Source organism: Saccoglossus kowalevskii, chromosome 1 (genome assembly GCF_978046115.1).
Source record: "Saccoglossus kowalevskii chromosome 1, keSacKowa6.1, whole genome shotgun sequence".
NCBI classification, from domain to species: Eukaryota; Metazoa; Hemichordata; class Enteropneusta; family Harrimaniidae; genus Saccoglossus; species Saccoglossus kowalevskii.
The window spans coordinates 31,374,844-31,400,973 of NC_140641.1; the positions used below are offsets into that span (position 1 = coordinate 31,374,844).

The 26,130-nt window shown below is 33.0% G+C and overlaps 2 protein-coding genes across 2 annotated transcripts in view; both read left to right on the plus strand.

Annotated features, from left to right (window-relative positions):
- LOC102801220 (uncharacterized) overlaps positions 1-13,914 on the plus strand; it is a 29,174-nt gene extending 15,260 nt beyond the window's left edge. The window contains exons 8-20 of the mRNA XM_085500810.1: positions 708-779; positions 1,359-1,461; positions 3,975-4,051; positions 5,008-5,072; positions 5,516-5,699; positions 5,817-5,969; positions 6,594-6,671; positions 7,174-7,336; positions 8,211-8,368; positions 8,559-8,653; positions 9,248-9,326; positions 11,443-11,551; positions 12,079-13,914. Coding sequence (XP_085356936.1) covers positions 708-779; positions 1,359-1,461; positions 3,975-4,051; positions 5,008-5,072; positions 5,516-5,699; positions 5,817-5,969; positions 6,594-6,671; positions 7,174-7,336; positions 8,211-8,368; positions 8,559-8,653; positions 9,248-9,326; positions 11,443-11,551; positions 12,079-12,155 — 1,413 coding nt within the window. The 3' untranslated portion in view covers positions 12,156-13,914. The remainder of the gene's footprint in view (positions 1-707; positions 780-1,358; positions 1,462-3,974; positions 4,052-5,007; positions 5,073-5,515; positions 5,700-5,816; positions 5,970-6,593; positions 6,672-7,173; positions 7,337-8,210; positions 8,369-8,558; positions 8,654-9,247; positions 9,327-11,442; positions 11,552-12,078) is intronic.
- Positions 13,915-16,242: 2,328 nt separating this feature from the next.
- On the plus strand, positions 16,243-22,542 carry LOC144359189 (uncharacterized). The gene is made up of 3 exons (XM_078012401.2): positions 16,243-16,392; positions 19,401-19,871; positions 21,912-22,542. Exons 2-3 carry the CDS (start codon positions 19,421-19,423, stop codon positions 21,947-21,949), a joined length of 489 nt encoding a protein of 162 aa, XP_077868527.1. The 5' UTR covers positions 16,243-16,392; positions 19,401-19,420; the 3' UTR covers positions 21,950-22,542.
- The last annotated feature ends 3,588 nt before the right edge of the window (positions 22,543-26,130 follow it).

The window sequence follows — 26,130 nt, forward strand, 5'->3', positions numbered from 1 at the left end:
GTTCGGATTCAAAGTGGCTGACTTGTTTCAGTTTTGTTTACCATTGCACAAGTCAATGACTGTCATTATTATTTGTCCAGGGCCTTAGTTTTTTCATTTGTGGGTCATCTTACCCATGATAGTTATTTCATGAAATCAAAAAATTTATATAAATACATAATAATTAAAATATGGAATGGAAATTACCAGGCAAAGATTGCCTATTAAATCTTAATTAAACCAATTGATTTTTTTTTAAATATTTTCTGCTGTTATTACGAATATCCCATACAAATTTTTCTATGGATTTGGTCATCAGAAGTGCTGTTGTACCTATTTAGTGCATTTGAATGGATATGGCTTTCAATCATACTGACCACACTGGGAAAACTTCATCCAAAAAATAAAAATACACAATTCACATATATACTCTCAATCAAAGATCCCGGCATAATTAAAAAACTTGCCATTTATATTTACACAACACAAATATTTATTTAACATTTACCAGTAAATACTAGTTATGTAATTTTTATAATATTTTTACATATATTTTGTTATTATTTTAAAACTATTTTTTGCTGTACTTATCCTATGTAATTCTTTTTACACAGAGGCAATAGAGTTATTATTATTATTATTATTATTACTAACCACTGATCTAAATTGTAACATGTCTGCAGTGTGTGTATATATATCTCTTACATTTTGTATTAATCTTTATCCAGGTCAACAGCATTGCAATTAGAAAACTTTTGTTTCTTCCTCCTGAGAAAATACAAATAAACAAAACTAGCATGGTAAGTATTTGTTGTTTTATCCTTGTCTCACAATGTGTAGTCGCCCCCAACTTTTTAACAGTGTTGTCATTCAAAGCAGTGTCAGTCTGTCTTTTTACCTGGTAAACAAAACTTAGCATGTAATATTATTGTACAGTCATGACCTGCAATAGTTTTGTGAGAAACCCATCTCTTGAGCGAGCTGATAGTGGTACATGATTCCTTATAAACATCTACAAACCTTTGGGGCCTGTAATGAAATAAACCTAACAAATGATTTTTGAAAAAACTTTAAAAATGATCTACATTTGGTTCAAAATTACCAAGGGGAAATTATATGAAGATATGACACAAAATGTTGCTCTGATTACCCCGGTAACCATAAACAATGATGTGGGATAATAAGATTTTTTTTTTTTATTTCTTATTAAAATGGAATCGGCTACAGAATAAGAAAAGAAATAATAAATATGAATTTTTTGTTAGTATGAATTTTGCCAAAGAACTTTCTGTGACTTTGTTATAAATTACAGAGATATGCTTTCTACACTACATGTAAATATCATACAATTGTTTTTCTTTATTTGTTCTCTCTACCAGAATGGAAGCGGTCCTCATGCTGAAGTGGTTTTGTGTACATACCAGGCAGTCAACATTTACTATTATAAATACACAATAGATGGAATGAATGTTATTTTAGTTAGTATCCTTTTATCACTTAAGACATTTGATATGTAGTGATTATGTTGAGCATGCAAGTAGGGTTGTATGTGAGATAGACACCTCTCAGGTATTGTTGTGCAGGAGATAGACCTCACTCTTATTGTACATACGTATTGTCATAATTAAATATTATGCTTGTATAAATACCATTAAATGTTCACCACTAGGAACTTTCATGATTTCATCATTTGATTTGGCAAACACAAAATTGTCCCTGTCCAAAAGATCTTAGTGATATCCTGCTTAATTAAGTGAAGGTAAGCCACAGGAGGATATTGCACAAAATTATAATACTGTAGAATACTTTATTTTCGCTTGGAATTTATTTTCGCTATTTTCGCTGAAGGGATGATTCCGTGAAAATAAAATCCAGTGAATATACTTTTTTTCCTATATTTCACATTAAACTCATCAAAAATCAGTGAAAATAAATTCCATACAAAATGCCCAAAAAGTCTTTTCAGCGAAAATTAATTCCAGCGAAAATAAAGTATTCCACAGTATATTGCATTCATTGTTTATCATTGTGATGTGTTGACTCAGGAACACACAAAACATCAAAGAAACCAGAGATGCAAGCTTTCAAATTCAACTTCTTATTTATTCTGCCATTTTGAATTACTCCAACAGCACTACATTTCACATATCAATACACTCGGGTGGTCAGATGACATATAACACCATTACAAAAATATGTATTCTAACGCATACAATAAAGTAGTCCCAAAAACGTCACAATCATTGATCAAAATTTGATGTATGTGATAATAAAAATCAGACTCAGTATTATGACAGAACCCCACAACCTCCCCGTGGCTTTCGTTGCGTATGGAAGTTATTTTCACGAGTGATGCGGTATATCCTGCGGCTGTACTTTCTCGAGTGAAAATAACTTCCATGCGCAACGAAAGCCACGGGGAGGGTGTGGGGTTCTGTTATTATTACATATGTTCCATACTTGATTATTTCGTAGTAAAGAAAGAACGTGCAAACCGGGATGGAATTTAGGTCGGGGAACCCCATTGCCCATTAATATGTTCCAATATAAGTGTTACGCCCTAGCAGCGCGTGTCAGTGTAGAACGCGCCCGGAGAACACGTGTCACTGTTTGTATCATGAAATTAAAATAATCAGACGTCTAATCTGAGTCACTGTCCGAATAAATAACTCGTTGACGTTTAGTTGGGAACACGACAGAAGCAGAACTTGAACTGGACGACTATGATACACAGTTTATGTTGAAGTTAAAAGTTCCGCAAACATGCCGTACAACTGCGGTACTCCACTGACGGGATGACTTTCGTCGACAGCGGTTGTCACTGAGCTGCACGCTACAACTTCGTGTGCGATGTTGCTTACTGGTCGTGGATTGACTGAGTCTTGATTACCGGTTAAAATGTTGCTCTTTTGGCGTTGGTAATTTTTATTTGGAACTGAGTAACGCCGCAACGTCGCCAGCAGAAACCTGGTATCACGATGCTGATGGTTGCGGCTGCATAGTAATCGCTGATTGTACTGCTGGTGGATCTTCTGAGAGCTCTTCAAGGTTTATAAAACTCAGTTTCCAGGTGGTCAACATACATTAAGTTCTTCCAATCGTAGTATTCCATGTGATGTACACCTGACATGCCAAAAATGTTGTTGAACGATTTGAACTGGATAAAAATAGCAGACGAAAATATGTTTACAACTAAAATAAAAATAGTTCGGTAGCCAATGAAAATACCATGTTCATTTGCATATCGACCGTAAAAATACCGAAAACATTATTGCATGGGTGATATGCAAATTAGTTTGGGCCAAAATAAGTGACTGCCTAAAAGTACCATTACTGTTGTTCAAATTTCATTTCACTCGGCAAGTATATTCATGTACCCCAAGGGGAAAATATCATACTTCTAAATATTGTTTATTTCGAAAAACTGTACTCCTGAAGGGACTACTTTGTTTGCTCTCAGACTTCATTTGCATATGGGTTGTGGAAATACCGATTTTGATTTCATGGACGAGTCAAAATAAACTGCAGTACATATGTAATAATGAATGTTATTGTATTGTAAAGAGCAACACAATCTCTAACCACAGAATGAACAAACATTGGGAAATGGACCCTTCCCCCCAAAAAAGGGTTAATTAATCTAATTACATAAAAGCACACAATTCTCCTATACGTTATTATTCTGAAAACGTATTGCAATATTGACATGCGTTACTGCAATTAATCTATTACTAGTATTCTGACAAGCATTGGGCTTCTATGATATTAGGAATTGAACTTGTCATCTTTAGTCTGCGTCCGAACAGGGGACTAATGTTTTGACCTCTGTGCATCCGTGCTTTTGTGCATCCGTGCATGCGTCCGGATCTGTATCTTAGACATGCCTGGACCAAACACAATCAAATTTCACACATACATCACACATACATCATACATGATATTATACATATGCACATCAATTTGTTTGTTATTTGTTTTAACTAATATCTTTCCAGATCTTCTATCATTTGTGATATTAGCTTTATTATTAGGTTATATTGATCATGAAGATCAAGTGTCAAGTGAAACTACAGTAAGTATTGACAAGGAGATGATATATTTTACATTGTAACAATTACCTATGTAAAGTCAAGAACGCAGGATATTAAAGAGGTATACAAACTCCTCATAGCTATTAGTGAGGTTGTAAGATTTTTAATATGGGGGGGGGGGCATACATTCCTACAGTGTGTAATCTTATCACAGAGACTGCTTGCCTAATTTATTGATAATTTACTATTCAGATTTTGAGTGTAAAATAAGGAAAAATAGCGATATATTGAATAAATACCTAATACATGCTGATAGTACATTGTTCATCATAACAGTAATGAGAACCGGTCACCAATATATTACTCATGATCAATAGACTCAGTTCATATCCTACCTGGAGTTGAACATAAAAAAGGGTTGACCCTAACCCTGGCTGAGTGTGCCACAGACTCAATGGGAAGGCTAATTCCACTGGTCGAGTTTCATTCACTAATGAATGTAACTTTGGGGGAACCTTGCATTTGACTAGGCTTGGTTGATGCCAGGATAGCACATTAAATTGTCATTATGATTGGAAGATGGTCACACAGCCCTGTCATGCTGATGTAGTCCATATATTTGGTCTCTTTGGCGCTATATGTCAGCACTCGCACTCGCAAATTCACGTAAAAAAAGTTAGGTGAGACAACAGTGACGTTTCATTTTTGGAACAGTTGCCTGGCACAAAGATACCTGCAACTCAGACATTAACTTGCTTGGAATTAACTACTCTTTAAAATTGACACTGAAGGTCATTCATTATTGTTGTAATCATAAGTCGCGACATGCAAGAGTCTAAATACTGGTATTCTGTAGTGTGTGCTACATTGCCATATGAGGGCACTGTTTATCTTGGAATCTTGTCTTATTTTTTATCAACCATTAATTATCACAGTTATCTGTAATGTACATATCTGTGTTGCATATTCAAAAGATTTTCATTTCTTTTTTCTGTAGAAATTTGTCTTATCCCTACTTGCTATTATTCCGTTAGCATACTACATTGGGATGGCTGTTACCAGGTTTGTGTTATTCTAGATCAAAAACATCTCTCTCTATCTTGCCTAAGTGTACCGTATTATTAAATTGGTATCAATTAATTTTTCCTAACATAAATTACAGATGTGTTTCTATGGTAAAAATAAGTAATATTTAGATGATTCTATATACAAGGAATGTAATTTTTGGTTTATATTCACTAATATCGAAGATGGTTTTCTAATAGAGCAAATACTGTGCATCTATATACCGAATTTATACTCAGATCCTAATATAATACAGTGACAGCATTCTACGACAAACATTGAACTGTATTTTGTATCGTAATAAATACTTTATTTGCAAATTTATTTGCATAGCCAGCTTGTTAAAACATGTGTGTAAGTTCACATTCTTGCATTCTTGCAACTGGTTTGAGAACTGATTCCAAATGTATTAAATATTCTTTAATTCTTTGATATTGCAGTATTGCAGCCCAAAGTAACTTTGCAGTTGGAGCAATATTGAATGCAACGTTTGGATCCATTGTTGAAATAACACTCTATGTATCAGCATTAATCCACGGCCACACGAACGATAACCACTGCTATTCAGAACTCGTCAAATCAGCTCTGACTGGCACAATATTAGCAACCTTACTTTTCATTCCAGTAAGTCTCTGATTGGTCAGAAACATTCACATCTTATTTGCATACTGATTTAGATTAGAAATGATTCTGCATAGAAAAGGGTTTGTTTTTGTGTTTACTTGTTTGTTTTCTTAATAGGGTCTGTGTATGATTCTTGGTGGAATAAAACACCATGAACAAGCTTTTAATTGGAGGTCAGCTGGTGTGACCGCGTCATTGTTATTTGTCTGTATTGCCGGTGCCTTTGCTCCAACCATATTCTCCAAAGCATATGGCGTTCTCATCTGCAGTGTAAGTGTGATCAATTTTATTTACAAAATAAATAGGTTTCAAAATCAACATTTCAATAAATTAAATTGAAGTACATCTACAGCCCATCCTTTTACACGCTTTGATGTTGTTCTACAATAACATCTGCATTGCATGTATATTGTAATCACCCTGCATCACATATTTTCTTCATGCTATTTACCACACCATACTGGTAATCTAATAAACTTGCTCAGCAATGATAAATTGTTTATTAGACCCTTTCTATAAAGAAATGATCTTGCAGGCATGGGCAATCATGGAAGTTAACTGGTGACGTTTTGTTTAGATCATTGCTGCAGTGATTAGAATGTGTGATGCAAGATGGATGAATTGGCGATGTGAAAGAGATAAATTCTTGCTATCAATCTGATTTAAACATGATATAATGTGATAAATGCATGATAATGTGCAACATATGAACTATAATCATGTACTTATTTAATCTTTACATTATGACGATGCATTTCATTCTGGCATATGTGTAGTGAAAAACTAGTAATCTATATATATACCATTATTGTATTCTATGTTCATTCATCATCATCGAAGAGGGAAAATATATAACCGTGTTTTCAAAAAATCTATAACTATTTTGTTTTCCAGGGCTGTACAGAAATGGCAAACCATACTATATTTGATAATGATACAGAGTTTATCTGCTCCCGATGTACCAGTCAAAGAGTGAGTGTACAGTATTATTAGATAAATATGGTTCATGTAGACAGATTAACTGCAAATAATTCATTTTTGAAATGTTACCATTCTTGCCAACTGATGTTATTCAACAAAATTCTGGTCCACAATTCATTGGCAATGTCCCAGTCCCCTTATTGTATTTGGCTGAATTGACATTTGAGAAGACAAAGAGGGAAAAAAAAGTGTACATCTATGGTTGCCAGTCAGCCATTTCAAATCAAATCCTAGACACACATCAATAACCCATCATGTGTGATTGTAAGTTATGAGTATGAATAAAATTTTCCTTGACAAGCCCGGAAAACCTTTGATAATGTATTGTTTAAATATATGTAAATATCTTTTTAGGTGAGAAATGGCCACCGGTCATAAATTTCATTGAATTGCAAATATTTTCAGCCTAAAAATTATCTTCAGAAAACATTATCACTAAGAATGTTAACTATTTGATATTTTCATTTTTTTTTTCTATGATATTCTTTTTCAGTTTGATCAAAGCAATGAGCTATTTACTGAACACATCCAGCCTTTGATTTATACATGCACAGCTCTATTACCGCTGGCCTACATTGTTGGCTTAATATTTACATTAAAAACTCACACGCATATTCACAAGATTGAAGTGAAAAAAGATGAAGGCACTTCACAGAGTAAGTTTATACAAACCTCAAATGATTATTTTGAGTTTATATACTCAAGTACCCATACCTTACTATTTGTAGGCAATTTTGACTTCCCATTCCCTTAGGAACTTCCCAAATCTGACTGACTCTCTGTAATAAATTGTTTCACTTTTCTAAATGATAAAATTACAGCATCTATTATGACTATCAATTATGGAGAAAGGATGAAGATCATTCTTCAACATCGGTAAAAATTGAATTTGCAATTCTAAAGGATGTTGGTGCAGCTCAACTCATGCAGCAATGAAGTATGGTGGTAATTGCTTTCTTCACATTGAGGATTACATATGAATGAAAATGTTCAACATCGTATAGATCTCAGTAACATTGGACTGCCGTATTTCGGACAGTAACAGCTTCTGTTATAACCTGCTCACAATCACATAGTACATTATGTATATTTGTTGTAGTTTATTGTGGTATTGTGGATATAACTATAGACTTTTTTTTTGCCAAATAATACCCCTACCCAGGTTCATTTGAAAATTAACTACCATGACTGGAAGTAAAGCCTGCCCTCTATGGTGGTGACTAGCCAGTCAGCATTTGGGAGGGGGGGTTAAAAAAATTTGTAACATTGTTAGACCCGGGCCTAAAAATATTACAGACTCTGAATGCTTCTATATTTCACCAAATGATCCAAAACTTTCTCAGTTTGCAGTTTTTAAATTTGACATGTGATCGCTTGAAAATGTTCGATTACTTATTATGAATACCGATACCTGCATTCTATATGTAACATGTGATCTATATCAAACACCACACAACATGTCGACTGTGTTGCATGCGTAAACAACATTACTGTATCGAATTATAGTAGCTTTTATGTGATTCCGTTCAGGTGGGAGACATGGACATGGACATGGTCACGGGATAGCTCACTGGTCGAGGACAAAAAGTTTTTTCATCTTACTTATTTCGACTGTTCTAATGTCGCTATGTGCTGAGCTTGTAACAGAGAATATACAACCACTGCTGGAAAAGTCTGGCGTATCACTGGTAAGTCTATCATCACTGCATCATACATGTAGTTAGTGTTTATAAACTTTATAGTTTCTTTCACCATGGTGATAAATATCTACTTTTACCTCCATGATTTCACAAAGCACACAATTTTGTGCTGCAAACACATTTCATTTTACAAAATACCTTTGTTGATTATTTTGTTATTGTCATATATTATTTGCAGTATTTTATTGGTGTGACATTATTAGCATTGGTGCCAGATATCCCAGAGATTGTCAACGGAATACAGTTTGCTTTACAGAATAACATGACTCTAAGGTAAGTATTTGTAACATAACCAATGAGCACTCGACACCATCTGTATTAGAAACCATTGCTTCTATTAAAATGGTACAATGCAACTAAAGGGGTGCGACTTCTATTAGAACATCTACACATGAGAAATTGTTGGTTCTCAACTTTTCAAAAAGATTGAGTTAGGCCTCTATTAGAGATACGGCTTCTAGTTTTATTGCATGCATTAATACTAGACATGTAGTAACATTTAATTTATTCTCTATACTATGGCATGATGTTAACTGAATGATTGGATTACTATGGGTCTATAGAGATGTCTATGCCAGAGTATCCGACAGAATCAAAATGTATGCAATTAGAAACAACTGTTTTACTGTGGAATACTTTATTTTTGCTTGGAATTGATTTTCGCTGTTTTCGCTTCAGGAATGATTCAGTGAAAATAAAATCCAGTGAATACCTATACCTTTTTCCTATATTTTACATTCAACTCATCAAAAATCAGTGAAAATAAATTCCATACAAAACACCCAAAATGTCTGTTCAGCGAAAATAAATTCCAGTTAAAATAAAGTATTTTACAGTATTAAATTAGTCTGATTTCTCTCCATACAGCATAGAAGTTGGTTGCTCTATTGCAGTACAGGTGTGCCTTCTACAGATGCCTGTTTTGGTTATTGTCAATGCAATTTATGTAAGTAAACATTACCAAATATTTATTGGATTAAGGTAGAGATGCAGGTTTGTGGGCACTTGGGAGTGAAATATTTTTTTTTTTGCTTTTTATTATCCAAACAGTCTTGGCTATTTTATAGAATTGTGAATAGTGGAACATACTCAAAAAACGATTTTAAAATATAGATAACAAGTGCAAACATTGTCTCTTTTGAATACTTAGCAAGATTTAGCAAGGCTGTACAATAAATAATAAAAAAGAAACATGGTGAAAAAAAGAAATGCACTATATTTAACTTTTAACAAAACGATAATACATTTAAATTTGGAACTGTTACAGCCATTTTAATTATGAGCATTAGCAAACTTCTTACTGAGTGAATTGTTATGCAAATTAGCAATTATCTCAGCTTCTTTTTAGTGCACATTCCAGAACTTTAAAAAAAAAATAGCTCCTTGACGCTTTGACCTTTTGTTTTGAAATTTTCACAAATGGTTGACTATGTGTTTATCTTTAAAACGCTGTCGGGGCATTGTTTTTGGTTGAACAGTGTTACAACAATCGGACAGACAACTAGCCTGGGTGTTAATTTATGCATAAACTTGAAGTAGTGAAATTTGAGCTGCTGCCCTGCACAATTGACAACTGGTAGACAGTTTTCAAGACGGCACTTTCTTCATAGTAAACAGATGTACCCATAAACCAATTTTGACAGGAAACAGAAGCATGGTTTAGAAGCTAATTTTTTTTAAATCACTTTTGACCAAAAAAGCACATTTTTGTGCATATTTCAAACTACAGTGTCCATACAAAAAAATACTAACAAAATTTTAAAATTCATACAATAAGCTTTCCGAAAATATATAGTTTTGTGGACAAGAGGGGTCACCTTGGTTTCCTAATTAACTAATTAAAATACCTGTCAGGTAATCTGCATCTCTACCTTAAGTATGCAAGGGTGTGATATGTGATGAAGATCACACGCGAATGGAAAACTTACTGCGAATTGGATTGTGATCACAAAATCATAAAAGAAACCTTATTTCTACAACACCTAAATACAAATTAGTAAATCTGTGCAAAAATTGTTTGTATTCATCACAGATAATTTTTAGGTGTGTTTTTTGAATTATTGGATGTGGTGATCAACTCGCTCATTTCTTTTTACGTAATCAAACATTTCCAAGTGATCACATTGTTTTGTGACGTTGTTGGTTAGAACTGGTTTAATTCATGCACATAGAGCAGAATCTCTTTAAATCCCTCACAAAATGCAAGAGTTCACGCCTCTTGAGATCGTCATTACATGGTTATGAAAGTTCACCCTTATATTATAAATATTTGATATTGTCTAGCCACCCTATCAAAAACACATACTATTCACTCTATATTAAATGTACACTTGCTGATTTAAATGACAGAGACTAGTCTATGGTCAAAATAATCATATTTCAATGATCTATCATACAATAAATGCAATTTTTTTTATGCACTTCTATTAGAGATGTATTTCTAATTGAGCAAATGTAAAAGATTTCCATAGTTTGGCATTGTGCTATTGACAATGCATCAAAAGAGAAATGAGTACATTTATTTTTTATTGAATATATGGTAGATAATTAAACTATGGTTTTCACTGTTCTCATTACATGTACAAGTAATACAGCTACTATATCTTCAATATCTTTGGTTATTTCACGGTACAACTATGGAAAGCTATATCTAGTCCTCTCCCACCTCCTTTACCGGTAGTTTGGTGTCAATTGAATGGGAAAGATGACATTTTTAATATCCTTTAGATGTGATTTATTATAAAACTACACAGTATCACTCCCATTGTGTCAAACCTGTAAGCACAGTACTCTGAATAGGCGGTCACATTATGATCAGGGGCTACTCATAAGGGGGGATAGTATAAAGGCCACAATTAATTGAGTTAATTACCTGTCATTTGATACATTGTCAGGCGGTCTATGCCCAAATAATTTTAATTAGGGAAAATATGGTTTTGAACTGATTACTGATATATATTATTTTTATAGTTTTTCTACACCAATTGCATTACATCACAAGCTAATAACAATTCATGTGTAGTTACAATGACATTTTTTCTTTCTCTTTTTTTTATATTCAGTATATTGATTTTATTTTAATATTTAATGACTTACATCTTTGGTCTGTGGTGCTGAGTGTTGTGCTGGTCAATTACACTTTCATGGATGGCAAGTGTGATTATTTCCAAGGTAAGCATAATCAAACTTTATTCTGGGAATTACTGTTCTTGCCCTTGGGTCCTTGTATATAGGGTTGAACATCTTATTTTCATTGCAAACATTTCAGTCTGAGCATAACTTGAGACCAGGAATTTGTACTTGAAATGAAAATCCAAATTTCATACTCCTGATCACGCTTACATAATAACATGTAGTACTGTAAAATACTTTATTTTCGCTTGGAATTAATTTTTGCTATTTTCGCTGAAGGAGTGATTCAGTGAAAATAAAATCCAGCATATAAACCTTTTTTCCCTATATTTTACATTCAACTCATCAAAAATCAGTGAAAATAAATTCCATACAAAATACCCAAAAAGTATTTTCACCGAAAATTAATTCCAGTGAAAATAAATTATTTCACAGTAAATGCAATTTGCATGCAAAATGTATACATTTTCCCACTTACAACATGTTTACCCCTGTGTCAATCACAATTTATGTAAATAATAATTGAAATAAACAATTTATGTATTTTTTTTTTCAATTCATTGCAGGCTCCACATTGGTCATAGTATATTTGATGTTGGTTGCTATGTATTTCTTTGCTCCAAACCCACCAGGTTGTTCGTAGGGGACTGAAGTCATTGTATATACATGTAACTTATTTGCAACTGAGTAACGATGTCCTAATTATGACATAATATCCATCAAGATATCAAAGTTGCATTCCCAATTTTGCAAATTTGTCGGTTCTGTCCCCTGAATGACATACAAGTATATTCAATGTGATTATGAATGGATGAAAACAAACAAATAAGAATACAAAGGGGCTAAATCTTAATAGAGCTAGATTCCTAAACAATAGAAAAACACTGCATTAGGAAGGCTTTGTTTTTTCATTAAGGTCATTAACATTGTAGGAGTGAAGAACCTCTAGTATTTTCAAAATGAAACAAGTGGGGAAAATGAGAGCAGGATTACTGATTTTAATGTATCATATTTTTTAGCTAAAATAGCATAATTTGAATATATTTTTGGTATTAGCTTTTTCCTGGAGTGATGTTTCACATATTTGCAGAATAAGAAAACCACTTTGAATTGTTGTTACAGAAGTGGTTTGCTACATTGCTTGCCATAGGTACATATGAATTATATCAAAACGTACATCTGGATTCATCAACTTCTAGTTTTACAGGATGAGGATGATATTTTTAATAATTTTTAATTGCTCTAACCCATCAGCAGTTGATAAACTAATATTAAATTTGAACGCACTAAGGACTGTATTTATCAAATACCAGTAAATACCTTTTTGTCTTTCACTGTATCTGTATTACCGTAGTTCACCTCTATGTTTGATTGTTTCTTGTTAATTAATATTTTTAGAACAGTGTGACAATTTTAGCAACTTCAGTATGATAGTGATTCATGTGATACAAATGTATAAATTATATCATTTACTGTTATATTTAATTGTCCTTGTGTACGAGTGCAAGCTGCTAATTAATATACTTCCGCTGCTTCATTTCATGTGAGGCAAATTTTCGCAATTTTTACCGAGGAAAATCCATTTCATAGCATCCTTGGCATTGTCTGAGATTGGGAGTCGCAGTGACTGAAATCAGTCGTCTTGAAAAATTGCGAAAACATTTTTTGGTTTTACATGAAAATTACATGCATAAAAGTTTGTAAAGATTTAGTGGAAAGGGTCTGTGAAAACTAAGTGGACTAAACAGGATGGGCTTTGAAGATGTAAGTGGGTGTTTGTGTTTTTTGTATTTGGAAAATAACTTGGTTAGTGGTCGTTGTTTTGTGTTCTGTACGACATAGCTTCAATACAACATGTGCAATGTATGTAAAATACATTGTTTACATGAAATTCAAACACATGTGATGACCATCAAATGAAAAAAAGATTGGGGTCACTACACCATTTTTTGAGATACAAAAGTCCTAAATGTCATGGAATGAAAAATCATATTTTGTGAAAACACTTATTGACATACAATTTTACATACATACAGTTTTCAAGGTGATGATAACTTTCCATCTTATACAATGGGAAGTTCTCTCCTATAATAAATATATATGCAGTAACTGCCTCAACACCTCATATAGCTTAGCTGATTATCATAGAATAAATTATGTACATTTACAACTACATCTTTTTCTAATTGTTTGTTTTTCTGAATTGTTTTCTCAAAACATTTTATTGTATGCCGATTTACACTTTAATAAATAAAATGTATATAGAGTATGGAAATAAAGATGCAAGTTGTATTTTCAAGTTGTTCTCCATAACTTTTACAAGAAATACGCAGAATTGTCGTTTGCACAGTATGGGTAACAGCCTAATTAACAAATAAAGATATTCATGCTATGCAAATTAATCTGATGGTGGAAATATTCAATGTTTCTTGAAAACCTGGTAAATATGTTCATTGGCTGGACCTCAATGAGATTTGATCTTTTTGTGACAATATCTTCAATTCTCCATTTTAGCTTCGCTGTCATCAAAGATGACAGAGCAGAGCTGTTTATACAGGTGATTGTATATCGTCCATTGACAATTCTATTTTCAACTTTTCGAAAACTACCAGCTCAATTTCTTTCATACTTAATATGTAGGATGGATCTCTGTCAAGATTTGTTCATTCCATGATATCTTCAATTTTTGATGAATATTTTTGGTAAAAAGTGGGTGGACCTCGATCCATCTGGTTTGTTCACTTTGTGTCGATATCATCAATTCTTTATGTTGAGCAAATATTTTTGGTACAAAATTATATTTTTGATACAAAGTGGAGCCAATTTATTTGCGCGATTCCTTTATTTATTCTGCCCATGCCATTCATAATGCATTTCTAGCCAAACAATGGTGGTCAGCCATCTTGAATCAGATTCTAAAACAGATGCATGTGCGAATGTGTAACATGCCGTGTGTGTAAAGTTTCAACATGATTAGTTCAGCCATGTTAGTGCTCCAAAAACAAAAAAATATTCAATTTTGGTGCTAATCTCGCCTCATTGAAGAGCACACTTTCAACATCGTCAAAACACAAACTAAATATTTCGAACAGTCAGTCAATGAAGGTTATTTTCTGTATAAATTTAGGCAAACATTTTCAAGGTTTCAAGTATTATCAGAAATCTTTAATTTGCTAAGCTCACTTACAATATAGCTATTGCACAAACAAAAGAGTTCACATAAACTAAACAAAAACTGACATACTAGTATACTGTCAATGAGGGCGTCACTAACGTGATAATGTTCATGGAGATAGGGTGTTTATTTCCGGGTAGGTTGTGCCGCTTTGAAGATATTTTGATATGCCGTGCTGGACCTGTATACTTAAACCCGTTTGATACTTTATATTATATATATGTACCTTGGGGGACCTTCATGAGGTCTGTACATTTAGTGAAGTCATTTTGGTTTCTCTAATTCATGTTTGTCATTTTTGACTTTCGACTTCTTGAAAAGTTAAATCTATTGCTTTTATACTTGGTGCACAATATATATATATATATATATAACGACCTTTATTGATATCGTATCTCCTCTGGGATCTAGATTAGAATACAATAAGGATATAAGGAACAATAAAATACATAAGGAATAATAATAAAAAAAAATAGTAATACTGTGAAAATATTATATAAATATTTTTTTGGTGTTATTTTGAGGCAGCTGATAAATTGCTTTTCATGAAGTTCTCTCTTTTAGTGAAATAGTCGCTGATAAACTTGGCAATTGCTTGGACAGTTTCAGAATTTTTGTTATTGAGAAATGCTTTCAGATTACCGGATAAGTTTAAGTTTTCAAACAAAGCATCTCTTTCAGATTTGTACAGGTTACAATTGAAGAGGAAGTGTTCTTCGTCTTCAATTTTATTGGAGTCACAGACAGGGCATGTTCTATTTGAGATATCTATGTTGTGATATCGCCCAAATTCAATCTGAAGTATGTGGGCACTTATCCTCAGTTTAGTCATAGATGATCTGTGGATGGGGTTTTTAATATACATTAAGTGGACCTCTGAATTTGATCATTTTGTGATATCTTCAATTCTTTATTTTTAGGTCTGCTGTCATCAAAAATCACAGGTGGAGAAGTTTGTATAAGAGATTGATTAACTCATAGACCCTCTATTTTTTTGGAAAAACAAAAGCTTTTAATGATTGAAATGTGTTCATAAATAAAACAAGTTATTTTCAATTAAGTCCTCGTCCAATTATTAATGAATGTCTACATTAGTGCCAAATGATTTGTTATACTCATGTACTCATGTGACAGACATGATACAAAGTGAAGCCAGTTTATTTGTGCAAGAAAATAACGGCCAGCCATCTTAAATCAGATTCTGAAACAGATGCATGTGCAAATCTGTAACATGATGTGTAAAGTTTGAACATGATAAGTCAAGCCATGTTATCAATATGGCTTAAAAAAACAGAAAATATTTAATTTTGGCTCTATTCTCATTTCATTGAAGAAGCACACTTTCAACATAATCAAAACACAAACTAAACATTTTGAACAGTCAGTTAATGAAGACGATTTTATTTTTTGTATAAATTTAGGCAAACATTTTCAAGGTCCGAAGTATTATCAGAAATTTTGAATTTGCTATTACGCAAACAAAAGAGTTCACATATACTGTCAACGAGGGCGCCACTAACGTGATAATGTTCATGGAGATAGGGTGTTTATTTCCGGGTAGGTTGTGCTGCTTTGAAGATATTTTGACGTGCCGTGCTGGACCTGGAAACTTAAACCCGTATAAGATTTATTTAGAAACAACTTGTAAAAGAAAGACTGCGATACTTAGATTCATGTGCTTACACAGAATGTTAATTTGAATCAGGTAAGTCACTATGTTCTACACTATTCTTTCGTGTGGTTGGTTTTAGGTTGGTTTCCGAAGTCAATAAATTTTACCTCCATGATAAATTGGTTGTCTTGGAGATAGAGCGAAAATGATTTCACATTAAATTCGTTCTAATCTCAGACAACCAATTAATTGTTTGAGTCCTAATTCACATTCGTCTCACAAGTCGATCTGTCCCAATACACTTTCGTCGCATTGACTTACGATCTTGTTTGTTTATTTATTTATTTATTTAATCACTTAAAGGGGCACTTCCAGTTAAGCCTAATCTCACAACTAATTTACTTTCTGGATTAAAATTACAATGGATAACAAAAGATAGATTAACTTTGTAAACAACATAAACAATAGTGTCCCATGATTCTTTGGTGCAATCCCTGGGCTTGGAAGGTTCCCCTTTAACATTACAATTACACACGCAAACAACGAAAAGTGACATGACAAAAAAAAAACATACACAAAGGAAAAAAAACAATTGAAAATGAAAGTGACATAAAATCTAATAATTTGGAAAGTCATTAGGTGACATCAATGTTTAGGTGTTGCAGTCAAGATTCAAAACAGATTAATTGTCAGGGATTTATTGCTCAAGATGTATCTGAATTTGTCGCCAAGGTTTATTTTGATTATTTTTAAATTCGTGGATATTTTCCTTGCTTCCATAAACAGAATGTTTATGTGTTGGGCATAGACAGGGCAACACATTACAAAATGTTGTTCATCATTGATCTGATTTGTGTTACATAGAAGCATAGACCCTCAACAGGTTGAGGGTCTATGATAGAAGACATACCCTTTCAGTTGCTGGCAACTGAGTATGGTGTCCTGTTTCAATTTTCAGTGAATGGTTATATCTACACAAAACTTACAATTAATTCAATAGTTCAATATTTTTCATAGTTGTCAAGTAAACCACAGTCCCTCTATCCCCGGTCTAGAAACGGTCATTGTATTAGGTGTGAATTGGTTTCCTTCCCTGGCAAAGGCGCATTGCGGATGTGGGCAAAGCATTATCACGTGATCAGTACGTGATTTGACATCGTCAGTGTTATGTATTTTTTTACAACTTAGTTGTTTATTCCAGAATTCGTACTTTTTCACATAATTTTTTAATCAGGATATCTGTATAAGGTCATATTTTAGCTGGCGAGTAGTTCTTTAATTCATCTATTTTACCAGCAGCGACACATTTTCGCAACAAATTTTCATACCTTTACCCAGCTATTTGTCGTTTTTGATTTTAGGGTGATTGAAATTAACTCAATTTTATTTACCGTACTTCTTGACGCGAAACCAATATTTGTCTTCGATTTTGACATTTTATGATCGAAACATATCATTAAAAATTGGTGGGCTGATTTGTTATTTGTCACACCGCATTTTATTAATGTTAAATTGAGCGACTTTTATGGATGCTTTTTAGATCGTAAATGCAAATGGCGACGTTTTGAAATGACAATGTACTCAATTCTGTGCTAAAAAAATCATTTATATACAAACATTGAAGCATTGTTATATACTTTTGCATAGAATAAAGTCATTAGTTGTTGTATAGTTGACTTGAACTGTTATGAACCCCCAAGAATCAGAAATATCACAGGTTTTTCGATCGACTACGTTAACATGAACAACGACATTTTGACAAGATTTGTTTAGCGATGTCAGCATGTTGGCACGCGAAGTTTTTTCCCTATTAAAACGAGAAAATGAACATAATTCCCGATATTAATCTTTGAATTGCAGGAACTGGATGTTTATGAGTTGGTAGGCTGGTTGTGATGCGTATCAGGGTTCAAAAAACCCAAATTTCATAGTGATAATTTTGTTTACATGTTTGTTTACGTTGTGGTTGCCCGAATTTGAAGTCAAAGTGAAGTCATACAATGAGGTATCGCTTTGCATGACGGTAACTTTTGAAGGTATTGTAATCTGTCTGACTTCCTGACTCCCTCGGCCCGCGTGTGAACGGTTTGTTTACCCGCACTGCGGTTCGAGACAAAAGAAGGCTAGTCATTTCCAGACCGGGGATAGAGGGACTGTGTCTAAACAAATAGTTTATTTCATCTGTTGTGCAGGGTGGCTTTTTGTTTATATTGGTAACAAGACAATCATGCTTGATGCATATAAAATACAATCAGAAACACAACATGTTCACGATATTCAGAAATAAACAACTTTTACCATGATTATCATTTTTCTGAACATTAATTAATTACACTATAATTAATCTTGAAATATGAATAACTTGATTTGATGGTTACAAAGTGTAATATGAACAACTGGGGTTCAGTCATTTGGATCCTGTCATATGCACGATGAGTGCGTAACCACGATTAGATATCGTTTGTTGTTTGGACCTTTTTGCATGTATTACAAGTTAGTATCAGGCTGTCTTTGGGACAATTAAACTCATGGGACGAATCTACATGGGACTAATCAACCTATTGAATGAATAGACTTTGTACAATCGCCCATCGGAATGTCCATATCCTGGTACAGGACCTTATTCTTGCTCAAAATAATAGAAATTATAAAATTGAAACAGTTTGGTAATGTAATGCACACATACATCATCAACCTCAATCATCCGCACTCCAAAACCTCCCAAATCTCTAATAGTTGTTTTTGGTCGATCAACCTGCACAAAACTGGGCAAAGCTACAAAGCCTGACCGTCATATACCTAAAACACCTGAAAAAACAGGTTTCAGAACAAGAGGTTTTCAGAACATAGGGTTTCCAAAACATAGATATTTTCTAAACAAATTTAGCAAGGTTTGCTCCGGCAATGACTTTCTTTCTTTCATTTTTTTTCACAGCAAAGTCTGACTTTGTTTGTATAAAGACATTAAATATATTCCACATAATATATGGTCACTCAATAGGTTAAGATCTAACATATGGGAAAAGTTAGAAACCATGGCAATTATTGTTGATATGAAATAAATTGAAATAAAATATAAGAATGTTTTTTTTTTAATTCAGTGGATTTGACTCAACCAGCTATGGCAGACCTAGGCTATACTCAAGATTTCTACATCACAAGCACTGATGAAGATTGGGTAGCTACCACTGCTGAAATGCTGGAAGAAAGGGATTTAAGTGGAGTGTACGAAAAGCGTGATATGCTAGGTGGACCCAAAACAATAAATATACAAAACTTTATAAAAAGCAGTCGGGTCGTTATATTCGGATTTGACAAGTATAACAAGAATGAAGAATTCCAAGCGTTACTTGTATTGCAGGATATGTTCGATAAGAATGATCGCTCACTAAATAAACTAATTGTAGTCAAGTTAACTGAGCACAGTGAGGTTCCTTCATTTCTAAATATATATCATCCCCTTGAGGCAAGAATGGAGGATTTTAATGACAAAGTTGTGAGAAGTATTAAAATGCAAATCAAGGAAATGAAAAGAAAAGAGAAAAATGGCACCAGTACAGATCAAAGCTTGGGTGAGGTTTTTATGTTTTTCCGAGTACTGTAAATGCATTAATTGTTCGCTATTTTTGATGATAAGTAAAATTTGCTGAACTAAATCCCATAAACAATGAAACTTACTGTTTTTATGCCATGTTCAGTAACTTAAAAAAAAAAATAAAAAGTGGTAGCATGTTATTATTTCAAGATTGTGAAAGTAAATTCCTGTGAAAATAAATGGTTACGCAGTATTTGAAATTACCCAGCATGCTTTGTTGTTGGTATGTTTCTCCTCCTAACAAACAGTGACCAATTCCTTTGATTTATAGAAGTCTCTATTTTTCATGAAGTGTTCTGGAAATATTGCCATAATTATTGCTGTAGTACTTGTACCATCTACCATCTTTATACTTAAACTATAAGTTAAAAACTGAGGATGAGGATTTATGAGGGTATCATTTAAGGTAAAGATGCAGTTTACCTGACAGGTATTTTAATTAGTTAATTAGAAAACCAAGATGACCTGTCTACCAGTTGTCAATTTTGCAGGGCAGCAGCTCAAATTTCACTACTTCAAGTTTATGCATAAATTAACACCCAGGCTAGTTGTCTGTACAATTGTTGTAACACTGCTCAACCAAAAACATTGCCCCACGGCCTTTTGAATATAAACACATTGTCAATCATTTGTGAAAATTTCAAAAGAAATGCATTCAAAAGAGAGACTGTTTGAATAATAAAGAGAAAACAAATATTTCACTCCCAAGTGCCCACGAACCTGCATCTCTACCTTAAATGCATAATTAAATGAATATATGACAGTTCCAAAAATCACCAAATTGACGTTTATTTGTAAATATTTGTAAATGCCTTGAATTGCAGGCTCATGTTTGGGCGAGGCATGGTAAAATAGGAAATTCTTTTATTACAGATAGTAACAGATTTTCTAGAATCTGCTGTTGCTGTTTTTCTAACTAAAGAAGATTCCCTTTGGTTAGTGATAGAATTTAATTATAATATTATATAGCAACACAGTAATAATTTTACACATGGATTCTGCGTTACAATGAATTCTATTATTGTTCAATTCTTTGTGATTCAAGTTGAACATGACTAATCCAGACATGTGTGTTCTATGCAAAAGAAATACAAATGAATAATAACCTAGGGGGTCAACCATGAATTACACAATGAAACATGAGCAACATGAGATGATAAGAATTATACAAAATGTGACTGGAAAATTGTTCAGGATTATTTGATTTCCCTGTCATGGCATGTGCAGTAAAAAAAGCTACTTTATATCAAATACAAAATTTCCAGTTAGATTAAGACATATATTTTTTGGATTATTTGATCAAAAGTTCCATAAATGAACTTTGATGTACAATTGTTATTTCTTCCCTAGAACAAAAAACAGAACAAAAACAAAGTCACCATATTTGTCAGTAATTTCAATGTGCCTCGCCCAATGTCATTGAAACGTAAGTGTAAAACACAGATAATGGGTTACTGATACATACTACCAGTAATTGTTTTGTTTTATCGCAGTCCCTCTATCCCTCTATAGAGGAACTGTGGTTTTATGTTTGAATTCAAATTTGCTGGCAGCCATTTTGTTTTAAATTTCGGTAGACCCTGGACCCAATTGGCCACTAAGCTCTGCTGTCAACTTTGTCGAGCGGAGAGAAAATGTGCATGTGCAATTTGAATTTCGTGGAGAAAGGGGTATACTTTTCAGGGTTCACAGGAAACCAAAAAAAGGATACTTTTCAAAGACGACTAATGTTTAGCTTGTTCAGGAGTAAAGTCAGTGTTTCTCTAAAATACTTGTAAGGGTATTTCGATTTCCCAAAAGTTAGATTTATCAAAAAAGGAGAGTAAATTTTTATTTAAAAATCAGTGGGAAGGGATTGTTTTTTATTTTGAAGAAAACTTGTACGCTAGACAAAACTTTCATGACATTCTTTTCTCTATTGTGTTCTGATTCAGTCAAATACAATAATGACTTAGATTGTGATCCCAAGGGAACAGAAATAACATCAGTAACCAGATATCTTTCTTTTTTTTTGCAGCACTTGGAATAGAAGAAATGACAATTGCTAGTAAATAATTAAAAGACGTCTATTGGCGTTCATCATCAAGGAGTGGTGCAGCCTCTATTCTGCCCAAGACTGCATAATACACCAAGTCGACAATATAAAGATTGTATCATTTTGGAAATTGCATCTCCAAATCCAATTCTTTTGGCAACCTTTCATAAGTCCCTGTTTGTTTTATAATTCGGTCTTCCTTCATGCGTGCGTCTGTGTGTGCGTCCATTCGTCCAACCATCCGGAGTCATATTTCAGAATCCTTTGGACCAATTCTGTTCATTCTTTGCATGTGCCTAGTACTTTATGTGGAACATTTGCACATGCAGTGGTTTAGCGATTCGATTCAAAATGGCCGACGAACAGCCATCTTGTTTTTTAAAAATGTCGAATTTTGGACATGCTTTGTCAGTTTTCATTCAAATTTGGTAAATATATTATACATGTTAGGATACATGTTCATGACAATTTCTGTCTCAATTGGATCAAAGATGGCCGACTGGCAGCCATCTTGTTTTTTTAAATGTAGTATCTTGGACATGCATTGTCAGTTTTCATTCAAATTTTGCACATAATTTATACATGTTAGGATACATGTCCATGACAATTTGTTTCAAAATCTGGTCAAGAATGCTGATTGACAGCCATCTGACTTTTTGGCCTTACTACTATATTTCCAAGATTTATGTACCATTTTCATTCATATTTGGCACATACATCATACATGTCAGTTTGTTTCATAATCAGATCAAAGATGACCGAATAACGGCTGTTTTTATTTTTGGCCATATTACTATATCTCGGTCACCCATGTATCATTTTCATTGATATTTAGCATGTCATAAATGGATACATGTACATGTCAATTCAATTTGCAATTTGATCAAATATGGCCGACTGGCAGCCATCTTGTTTGTTTAAAATGTGATACCTTGGACATCCTTTCACTTGTGATCTATGTTTTTCTTTGCTTAGTCTTAAGGTAGAGATGCAGTTTACCTGACAAGTATTTTAATTAGTTAATTAGGAAACCAAGATGACCTCCCTTGTCCACAAAACTATATATTTTCGAAAGTTTATTGTATGAATTTTGAAATTTTGTTAGTATTTTTTTAATGAAAACTGTAGTTTGAAATATGCACAAAAATGTGCTTTTTTAGTCAAAAGTGATTTAAAAAAAATTAAACCATGCTTCTGTTTCCTGTCAAAATTGTTTTATGGGTACATCTGTTTACTATGAAGAAAGTGCTGTCTTGAAAACTGTCTACCAGTTGTCAATTTTGCAGAGCAGCAGCTCAAATTTCACTACTTCAAGTTTATGCATAAATTAACACCCAGGCTAGTTGTCTGTACGATTGTTGTAACACTGTTCAACCAAAAACAATGCCCCGACGGCGTTTTGAAAATAAACACATTGTTAATCATTTGTGAAAATTTCAAAACAAAATGTCAAAGCGTCTAGGAGCTATTTTTTTTAAAGTTCTGGGATGTGTACTAAAAAGAAGCTGAGATAATTGCTAATTTGCATAACAATTCACTCAGTGAGAAGTTTGCTAATGCTCATAATTAAAATGGCTGTAACAGTTCCAAATTTAAATGTATTATCGTTTTGTTAAAAGTTAAATATAGTGCATAATATGGAGATCCCGTCATTTCTTTTTTTCACCATGTTTCTTTTTTATTATTTATGTACAGCCTTGTTAAATCATGCTAAGCATTCAAAAGAGAGAATCTTTGCACTTGTTATCTATATTTTAAAATATTTTTTTGAGTATGTTCCACTATTCACAATTCTACAAAATTTTAACAGTCTATAGCCAAGACTGTTTGGATAATAAAAAGCAAAAAAAAAATATTTCACTCCCAAGTGCCCACGAACCTGCATGTTCGAATTTGATGTAAATAAACAATCTGTTGTATACGCCACTTGGGACTCAAGTTTCAAGGACACGCTCACGACAACCCTCCACTTTAATATGACGAACACAAAGAGAACTTTCAAAAATTTAACGGGGACTGTGTAATTTATTCTGCAGTAAAATTTAATTTTGGTACTGACCTTCAAGCCTGTGAAGTTTGCTTCAAGTTTTACTATGGTAGTTAGTTTTGTAATTTGTTTCTAACTGAAAGACTGGTGATCATGTTAGTTTTATTTTCGTGTGTCTTAACTATTTCCAAGACAAGACATAATATATACCTATGCATGTCAATTTGTCTCCCAATTTCATGATCTTTGACCGACTGGTGTCCATTTTTGTCCCGCATGTTAATTTCTCTGGCATTGCACAGGTCTGATTTCATACAAACTGTATGAATGTCACATATGTTTTGTGATTTGATTAATAATTTCCAACTGGTTTATGTGTAGAATAAACAAATTGTATGATATAACAATGATCATATTCTTAGATGGTATCACTTTGACTGAACAAAACCTGGATAAGATGCCATTTCAACTAACACCATATTTTTAACATACTGAATACTCACCTGGCATTTAATTACCGATATGATCTATCAAGATCTGTATTTATATTTGACATGGTCACTAAAAATTGAACGACAACTTTATTTGACAGTGACTTGGTAATTATAATAATAACTAATAACTTTATAGCATCCTTCTATCAGTTAATATCAATAAAATGGATTGTTGAGCTGTCACATTATCTTAATCCCACTCTTGCTTTTAAAATTCTTATTGTTAGAAAAGTGAGGCTCATCTTTCCTGAACATCCAACATAGTGCAGTGAGAGTATCAAAATATATGAAAACATCAACACTCATTACAAAAAACTTAATTTGAATCAAATTACCGGATAACCAGTGAAAATATTTAAATATGTTTCAATTTTAAGGTTTGAAAATTTCATGTGTTAGTGATTCATACTTTGGATTCACTATGGATATGTAAAAATTAATTTTAATGGTGTTTGAAAATTATATATTTAAAATTTTATATATAATTGTTATTCCTGAGTGCAAAGTAGAAGCCTTTGTGGTCACAATGTCTGCCTGTCAGTATGTTTGTGTATATGAAGATAATTTTAAATGTGAAATGTACTAAATTATTCTTATACACTATAGTCTTTGGTGCACTCTCAGACTTTAAAACTGAGTGTAAGCAACACACAGCCAAACTTCATAATTTAGAATTATACATTTTAAAGAATTTTCGTATTTCAAACAAGCTAGTCTACTGTTTGCCTGTAGTTTAGACAAGTTTGAGTTAGTTTTACTGTATAGATACTATTACTTGTATAAGTATTTATGTGTGTATAGTAGCAATCGACCATTTCCATTGAAAAACTAGTTCTTAACTAGTAATTAAAAGAAAAACTCATGGGGTTGACCATTTGGATACGCTGCTCAAAACTCATTTTTCTTCTAACACAGTATCTAAATGGTCAACTCTGAAACTAAATAATTATTGAAATACACTTGTAGATGTGTTGTATCTCATATTAAAGGGCACTGGTCATCACGTAATGTCATGTTTGTTATGGGACTATAGTGACGTATAAAACGCATGTATAATACATTGTTTACATGAAATTTGAACACGTGCTGCGCCACGACCACCACTTTTTAAAGTTCGCTATTGTTTTAATAAAATAATCTGAACAAGTAATTATATTAAAAGTGATATTTCCTGATTATTTAATTCAAGGGTTTTACTTTGACTGTTTTTAAAATTACAGTACTGTATCTGACATACAATGGAATAATCTGAAATAAGGAAACCACACAATTTATTTGCTGTATAGAATTAAATCATGAAAGCAATTAATTTTCTAATAAACTTTGGAAAATACAGAATAAGGAATGTACTGTATATAATTGGAAAGTGTTGCCTGTGTGTGTGTGATTTGTGTTTGTTTTTTTTGTGGTAAAATAATGATTATAACAGCATAGCTTTGATAATTTGTCTACTACCGGTACAAGACATGTGTTTTAAAACTGACAATTTATTCACGCATTAATTAATTTGCAATACCAATATGTACATTCAAATCATTCAGAGAGAGAGCAGCTGTATTTTTCAACTGTGACTGTCAGAATAGAAGAACATTACATGTTGGACATTATACATTACAATGTGTAACTAAAGACACTAAAAGATACATATGTATATTTTAGTGTCTTTGATGTAATCAATGTTAATAATTTGTTTGAAGTTGTCCGCAGGTGCTTGTGTTCG

Coding starts and splice junctions, on each gene's coding strand:
- LOC144359189 (XM_078012401.2), top strand. CDS start 19,421: ATGGCAGACCTAGGCTATACTCAAGATTTCTACATCACAAGCACTGAT. Junction 19,872..21,911: donor CAGTACAGATCAAAGCTTGG/GTGAGGTTTTTA, acceptor TTTTTTTTGCAG/CACTTGGAATAGAAGAAATG.